The 8,250-nt window shown below is 53.5% G+C and overlaps 1 protein-coding gene across 1 annotated transcript in view; it reads right to left on the bottom strand.

Moving 5' to 3' along the window:
• Window positions 1–4,341: 4,341 nt before the first annotated feature.
• DSCAML1 (DS cell adhesion molecule like 1) overlaps window positions 4,342–8,250 on the bottom strand; it is a 430,778-nt gene continuing 426,869 nt past the window's right edge. Inside the window, exons 31-33 of the mRNA XM_027765686.1 lie at window positions 7,585–7,779; window positions 6,762–7,073; window positions 4,342–5,190 (exon numbers count right to left, since the gene is read on the bottom strand). Of these exons, the coding sequence (XP_027621487.1) occupies window positions 4,856–5,190; window positions 6,762–7,073; window positions 7,585–7,779 (842 nt within the window). The 3' untranslated portion in view covers window positions 4,342–4,855. The remainder of the gene's footprint in view (window positions 5,191–6,761; window positions 7,074–7,584; window positions 7,780–8,250) is intronic.

The following is an 8,250-nucleotide window of genomic DNA, read 5'->3' as shown; positions in this document are numbered from 1 at the left end:
GATTTCTCACTTTTCCTCTCTCTGTCTCTGTCTCTCTCTGGCAAGCGTATGCTTCCTAAGGCAAAATTCTAAAAAGAAAAAAAAAAGTACAAATATCTGACTGCTTGCCAATAAATTCTGATTCAATTAGGAATGGCGAGATTTGGGCTCTCCTGTTTGGTGTGTCTTTTTTTTTTTTTTTGTTAATTTTTGCCATAGGGTACCTGTGCTCAACAGAAAGATGGAGAGTCACCACAGAGAGTCTCAAGCCACCAGGTCCGAGACTGAAACTGGGTTTGGACATGTGAGACCTGGCTCCCTTAACCACCAGGCCACGGAGCTGGCCCTGCGCTTCTGTATTTTTTCATTTAAATTAAAAATTATTTATTTATTTGTTAGTTTGCTATAGGGTAGGTGTGTGTGTTCACCCTAGAGGGGGAAAATGAGAAATCACTTCCCCTGAGGTTGTGGGGGGAGGCATGTCACAGTCTCTTCCATTCTCCTCTTGGGATTTTAGGCACCCACACTCAGTCGGCCATGTGGGATCTAGCCACCTTCACCCCCAGGCCCCAGGGCTTCTGTATTTTTTATTTGTTTATTTTTTTGGGAGAGGTTTTTGCTATAGGGCGCTCGCCAGACAGACAGAGAGAGACAGAGAGATAGAAAGAGAGAAATCAACCCCCAGGGGGGAGGGCCACGCTGCAATCCCTTCTCCTCCGTTCTCCTCTCGGGATCTTGGGCACGCATGCACATGCGCCCGCCATGAATTTTAAGCCAGCGGGTCCGGGACACGAACCACTGTCAACTACGTGGGAGTCTAGCGACATAGCCATTATGCTAACTGCTGTTCCCAGGGCTTCTGTATTTTTTAATGAGCTTCCCTGGCAAACCTGACATGAAGCGAAGTTTGAGACCCACTAATCTGGTTCTGGTTGTTGGCAGAAGGGGAGACTGCGGCCTCCTGGATGAGCGCTGCTCAGACTTTCACATGCAGAAGGATCCCCCAGGGACTTGCTGCAGTGCGGATGCTGATCCCATGGTTCTGGGCGAGACCTGAGGGTTTACATTCCCAACAACCTCTCAGGTGATGTGGACGCTGCTGGTCCACGGGCCACACTTTGAGAATCAAGCTCTGGAGAACAAATGGTGTCCCCGTCTGTGGTGGACATACCGCAGATGTGGAAAGGAGCAAGCAAATGTTTAAGACGAGTTCTCCAGATCACAGTTCAGTGTTGATGAGGTAGGGGTGAATGGGAAGGAGTGGGAATTTCACTTTTTTTTTTTGAGAGGTTTTAGCTACAGGGCATGTGAGCTCATCAGAAAGACAGAGAGAGACAGAAAGCATGAAATCACCCCCCCAGGGAGGATGGCCACACCGCAATCTCTTCTCCTCCATTCTCCTCTTGGGATCTTGGGTACGCATGCACACGCGCCTAGTGTGAGTTTAAGCCACTGGGTCTGGGACTTGACCCGTGGTCAACTACATGGGAGTCTAGCAACAGCCATTAAGCCAACTGCTGGTCCTGGAATTTATGAATTAACGTCTGGGCAGTGTTCACACAGGCAGACATGTGATTTAGCTATAGAACACACCAAGTTAAAGAATATTAGTGAGGCTGGCAGGTGGTGTAATGGTTAAGGGAGCTGGACTCCCACATGGCTGACTGTAGTTTGAGTCCCGGACCTGGAGGCTTGTTTTCTCACTTTCCCCCCACCTCGCTCTCTTTCCTTTTAAATAAATAAATAAAGTTAAATAAAATAATTCTTTACAAAAAAAAAGGGTATGGAGTTTGCACAAGTCAGTCTGAATTTCCAGAACTTGTGCTTTATTGTAAGGAGCCCAACTTTGCAGAACACAACCTCGTGTTTCCCTTTTCTGTTACTTCTCCAAATCCTTCCGCCCTACCCTCCACCTCAGCTCCCAGGCCTTCTACAAAAGCCTAGAAGCCCCTGCTGCAGCGCTGAATCCCTCGCCTACTACCAGCGCCCCCCACCCCAGGGAAGCACGTCCGCGCTCCAGTCCCGTCCAGCCCTGCATGTTAGCTCACCTGTCTGAATTGTTCGCTCCCGGTCCCACATCCTTTGCTTACCTGTCTGTGAGTCCAGCTTGCCCACCTGGACCTGGCAGACTCTTTGCCTGGCGATATCCCTGGAGGGGAACTGAAATTCAGGCCCACCTCCATGGCAGTCAGTAGCATTCTGGACTGCAGTGCCGGAAGTCATGTGGCTGACTGAGTTCAAATGTTCAACCCAGTGGACCTGAGACATGCATGCACAGGCACCCAAGATCCTGATGAACTGGAGTACTGGGGGAGGGGATCATGGTGTGACAAGGCCCTACCCAGGTGCTTCTCTCCAGTGTGTGCATGCACATGCTTGCCATCATGAAGTAAAAAAAAGAGAAAAGAAAAGAAAACAAAAAACTTCAAAACGGAAACACAAACTTTGAATAGCAGAACACCAGGTAATATGGTGCAGTCGTTAAAGAATCAGACACTCAAGAGTTTAAATCTATTGCTTCTCTATTGCTTCTTGCTCTTCTAACTTCCAGAAAGTTCTCTAACTCCTGAAAGCCCCAGCTCTTTCACCTGTTAAATGGAATTCGTGACACCTTTCTCTCAAATCTGCAGTGAGGTCACATGAGCCCATGCAAGGAAGTTGGTTTGCTCTGCACTTAGCATGTAGTTTAGGGCCCTTGTAAGGTGTTAACATGACGGCGCTTCCCGTTGCGGCCCTCAGCAGGTGAGGCCACCTTCTGCCCACTCCACTCTCTGAGAGGTCGTTCATTCTCGTGTGCTGCTTGGAGTGGAGTCTGATTTGCCTTGGTGTCTCCAGCATTCAGCACGCAGGGGAATCCCAATCTGAGGCATTCTCAGTCAAGTTCTAGACAGAATCTAAGTTTGGGCCATTGCACTTGCAGTTCTAGAGATGACCTGCAGATGGCGCGCGCAGCCCTGGGAGGAGCTCTGTCATCCCAGAGATGGAAAGAAGCCCGGCTGACCCCAGGCGCCAGGCTTGCCACCTTGCTGGTTTCCGGAGATGGGTCGTGGGCGGGGGCTGAGATAGGCATTTCTCATGAGCCTAGGAATCACTTGGGAGCACAGGATCTCTGCCCCTCCCCTCCTCACCCTCCCTTACCTGGTAACACAGTTACTCAGGGTGGGCCCGTTTCCAGCATACTTTAGGTGCTCCGTGTGAAGCGCGGCTGGTTGGAAGGCCATGCCTCCCAGGTAGGGTCTCACCGCCCAGCCCATAGGTAGATACACCTGCACGCTGCCCAAAACCCTCCCTCCCTCTCCAGCCCTTCAGTCTCCTTCCCAGTTCCTCCTGTCAGCTTTGGGGGAACAGCAGATCCCACACTCACCTTCCTTCCAGATTCCTCGTCCACAACTCATCCGTGACTCGGGGTGCTCAACTCAGGAGCCTGTTTGCACATGGTACGTGCACTTCCTTTTCATCCAGGGGCACTGGCCAGGGTGGAAGGAGGGTCCCCCCAGAGTACAGACCTCATGCCCCTGCACTTTTGCCAATCTCCTGCCTTGGGTCTTTCCTCTCCAACCCTGTGGAGGCCAGCACATGCGAGGCCGGCACATGTGCCGCTTCCCTGTGGTCTCCTTTTGGGCCTTCTGCAGAAAGGACAGCTCTGCACACCCACGGCCCTTGCCGGCACCTCTGCGTGAACCCTGTCCTGCCTGGCAGTCTGGTCCCTGACTGCTGCATACCAGGTGAGGAACACGCATGCTTTCTGGCCCGCTTCTCTTTGGCTGAGCTCCTCCATGGCCTTCTACCCCTCTGACCTCTGAAGACCTCTCTGCTGCTCCCTCTGACCTCGCCTTGCCCTTGGAGTCAGCCAGAACTTTCGGCCCTGGCCTGATCCCCAAGGGATATCTTAATATAATCGTGAGTTTCCCCTCCCAATGTATAGGCAGCTCTCAGCTGTGTGCTGGGGGCTTTATACACCATGTCCCCTGCTCCCCTACACTCTCCTGGAGGAGAGAGGCCAGGAGACATCCCGTCCCCATGCCAAGCTTCCCAGAGGGTTCAGCAAGATTTCCTCATTTCATCGGCTACAACTCTCTCAGTTACAGATGAGGAGACTGGAGCTTGCTCAGAACCACAGAGCCGGTTCCCGCAGGGCCCACACAGCTCTGAGAACAGAAGAGAGGCTCAAAGCTTGCACTCTGGCTAACCAAAAGACTTGTTGAAAACTCAGAGTGCCGAGTGAAAGTCCCGGCGTCTAACAAAGTCTCTGCCCAAGAGACAGCTGGACTGGGACTGGGGCGTCTCCTCCCTCCCACTGGCCCTCGCCAGATGGGAAAAAAGCCACCACGTAGAAACATAACCTTTATTGCACACGGCGCTGGGTCTTTTTTCATAGAAAAAGGTATTAACACATAAGCATCTGCAAATTGAAGCAACTCCTGGTTTTCTTGGAACAGTAAAATCGCATGCAGTGTCTCTGAGTTGGGATTTTGGTCATTGTCAAAACCACCTAGGTTGGAGGGGGGTGAGGAGAAGGGAAACTGCCGAGTCTTTGTGCCTCTGCCTCTGTCCGTGCGAGAGATATATAGCTATATAGCCCGTGGCTGTGCTCCCAGCTTCCCATATATGCATGTATCTCTCCACGCCGAGTTTGTGCGGGGTGGGTGGGGGGGACTTGACTTGTCCTGTCAAATTCTTTGTGCCCTGGCTTCATGGAGAAGAAGAAAATAGTTTCATTTGTACAAAAGAGTTCTATGTACACGCGTTCATGACTTGGGGGGATTTTTTTTCGTCGTGGGTTGGTCGTTGTCTGTCAGTTTAATATAAATAATGCAGGAAAACAGCCGTTGGCGCGTGAGGGCGGGAGGTGCACAGATGTCCGTCCACACGTGCCCTACACCAGGGTGTAGGATTTGGAGTAGGCCCCGGCCCCCTGCTTCTGAGACCTCCCCACCCCCGATGTGCTCATCTCAAGAAGTGAGTCCCTGGAGCCCCCCATTTTGGTGTGTGGGTTTTTTTTGGAGGCCGCAGCGGGGGCCCCTGGGTGTGGGAGGCCCAAGGGCTTGCTGGCAGGGTCCAAGGTCAGGTGGCGAGCCTGGGTGTGGTAGGTTCGAGCCAGGTTCCGGATGGAGGCCTCGCGAGGCGGAACCACGGGGCAGGGCTCACGCCCTTCTGCCTTTCGAAAGAAGGCCTCGGACTTGGCATACAGGGGCAGGTTGCAGTAGTCACCTGGAACCACAGAGCAGAGGACATTAGAGATGGAGGTGTCTGGGAACCAGCTTCATCACCCCACCTCCCCACCCCTGATCCCCCCAGGGTGACTTCTCCGGTCCTGTGTTTCCTTATGTGCAAAATGGGGTGATCTTATTCCCCAGCAGGGTTCTCGTGAGGAGTGAACGAGGTAAAGTATGTAAAGTGTCTTAACGCAGCGGCTGGTGCAGTCAGTAGGTGCTCAATAAGCTGATACTTGGTCAGCTGCCAGTGGGGGAGAGCTCACTACCTCTAATGACGAGGGCTTCCTCCCTGCCGTGGCTGTCAGAGAGCCTTTCTGACGCAGGGGAGGAGAGGGATATCACTCCCTTCCCCCCTGCTGAGACTCACAGAGCAAGGCCCCCTCTCTTTTCCAGGGCAGACTTCTAATGTTTGAAGTCAGAGCTCCATGTCCCCACGCCTCTCCCGGTCCACTCTCCTCCAGGCGGAATGCTCCTGACTTCTTAAACTGCCCCCACAGGACACGCTAACAGGGCCTGAACCTCCGGAGCCTCTGTCTGCGAGCGCCCTGCCCTAGTACACCGCTGTCACTTGTCAGCACACAGGCACTTTCTGTAGATGATCTCGCTCGGCCCTCACAGTAGCTTCTTGGATTGCTTAACACCTATCTGCGTTTTGCAAATGCGAAAACTGAGGTTCAGAGAGATGAAATGATCTGCCCAAATCTGTACGGCTAGGAGGGGTGGAGTGTCAGGCAGGGCCACTCATCTCTAAAGTTCTTGTATTTTCCTCTACTCATGCTTCTCGAGACCCAGAGCCACCCCCAACCCTGCCCAGTCACCATGGCCACAGCCAAGCAGGCGGGATAGCCTGGGCTCTATGCTGTGGCCCAGGCTCTGTGATGGATGCCCGCTGGTAACCCTAGACCTGCCCTGCACACTTCCAAGGGTACTGGATGCTCTGGCCAGGCCCCTGTGGTCAGGTGGCCCTATCAGGCCAGGTCGCCTACAATGAGCTGAGATGCTGCGATGGCTCTTCTGGGTCTGGATTAAGTTCAAACAGCACCAAAACCTGACCCAGAAAATCATGGGGGACGGGGTGTCACTGAGCCTAGACTGAGGAGTTCCCAGGAGATCTGCTCTTCCTCTGTGAAGGTGACACTGGTGGCAGAAGTGGGATCTTTGGCTGACAAAGGACAGAAAAGAAGCACCTGCTCCCTTTCACTCTGGCACAACTTCAGATTAAGGGGATGCTCACTACCTAAGAAGACCCTACTATGTGTCAGGCATGCATGTAATTTCTGATGTCCATTATGGAAATGCAAAGTAGCTACTATCATTTGCCATTTACAAACGAGAAAATTAAAGTCGGAGGGGCTCAGTGACTTGCCCACGCCCACAGGTGTAAGAGGCTGGGCCAGGATGTGGGCCCAGCCCTGCTTGTTCCCAGGTCTTGATCTCAACCCTGCCCTGCACTGCCACGAAGCCAAGCTGGGATGGAAGGATCCAGGTGCTTGGAAGGGTAGATCTAGCCAGGGCTCATGTGACTGGGACAGGAGGCCCTGCAGGGGAGGTGGTCTGAGCACTCACTCTTGTTGGCCCGGTGAGGGATGGGCACAGCCACATTTTTGCCCCGGTCGGCATCCTGGGGCTTGGGTGGTGAGGCAGTGAAGCGACAGATGCCGGGCTCTGAAGGCGTGCTCATGGATGTCATGCTGTCGGCGTTCTCATTGGTGCCCGTGGTCATCTGGTCAGAGGAACTGTCAGAGATGAAGCACTCAGTGATCTCGAACTTGGCGTGCTGCAGCTGCTCCTCCAGCTTGGCATGCTCGTAGGCCCGGGCCAGCTCCTCATAGGTGGAAGAGGCACTCTCTGTGGACACCATGCTGTTTCGTCCTTTGTCTGGGGAGATGGAAAACATGGGGTTAAGAGGAAAGGAGTGGGTGATGGGGAGGAGAATGTCACGGAGCCCTGAGTGAGCAGTTCCTCTGTCTCTCACCCCAGCAGCCCTCTTAATGCCTGACCCCATGTGGAGGGGATGCAGCCCAAACGATCCTGCTCTTCCTCTGTGAAGGCGACAGTGGTGGCACAAGTGGGATCTTCGGCTTACAAAGGGCAGAACATCTTTCATCCTTGAAAATAAGCAACCGCTCTAACCCTTCACTGGAACATTCAGCCCCTTTCCCACCAAATGTTCTGCGCAATGTTTCTGACAGTTTCTGGGGAGAGTAAAATGAGATTCTCGACCAAGCCCAGCTCAGTGAGGTCAAGTGTTTTGTCCCAGCCACACAGTGAGTCAGCAGCCATCTGGAAATGAAATTGACTTGTGCACGGACAACATGAGTGAGTGGGTGGGAGCTGGGAAAAATGGAGGGGGATGGGCAGGATGCAGGCAGAGTCCTGGGCACCACACCTGTGTCCTGGGACAGGCTGGCACTGTAGCTGTCACTCTCGGTGACAGTGACACCATGCTGAGAGCCCACGGTGCGCCAGTCAGAGGTGAGGGTGCGGGCAGGTGTGGAGGCCTGGCACTTGGTCAGGGTCCACTGGCTTGAGTACCGGTTCCGGGTGCTGTGGGCCGACTTCACGTTCTTCCTGGACACTGGATCTAAACAGAGGGAAGCATGAGATAGCACCGTCCTGCTGAGGGCCCTTGGATGTGGGCAGCTGGCACTTGCCAGAAAGGACAGGGAGGAGGGAGGAGGGAGGAGGCAGGAGTGGCTGTAGAAGTTCCTGTGGGAATGCTGAACACACTGACTTCTCTCACCAAATAGCTGGCCCCAGAGGAGAGCCAAAGAGATGAGGTGGGGGCAGTAGATGGTATCCTGGACCCCCTCGCCACCCCATCAGCTCCTCTACATGGGGAAGACTGTGACACTCTCTTGCTGCCTCCTGACTGTCCATTCATTCCTTTGTCCCATGTCCTTGATGTAGTCTACCCGGATATGCAGAGTGATAGTGCTAGAAACAGAAGGGCCTCGGAGAGCAGGAACCCCTGAACCTCTCAAAGTGTCTAGGTAAGGGGAACCAGCAGTTAGCGTAATGGCTGTCGCTGGACTCCCACATAGTCGACCGTGGT

The sequence above is a fragment of the Tupaia chinensis genome, unplaced genomic scaffold (genome assembly GCF_000334495.1).
Source record: "Tupaia chinensis unplaced genomic scaffold, TupChi_1.0 Scaffold139431_1, whole genome shotgun sequence".
Taxonomy (NCBI): domain Eukaryota; kingdom Metazoa; phylum Chordata; class Mammalia; order Scandentia; family Tupaiidae; genus Tupaia; species Tupaia belangeri.
The sequence above is the reverse complement of the archived record's forward strand: the minus strand, read 5'-3'. Positions and strand labels throughout refer to the sequence as shown.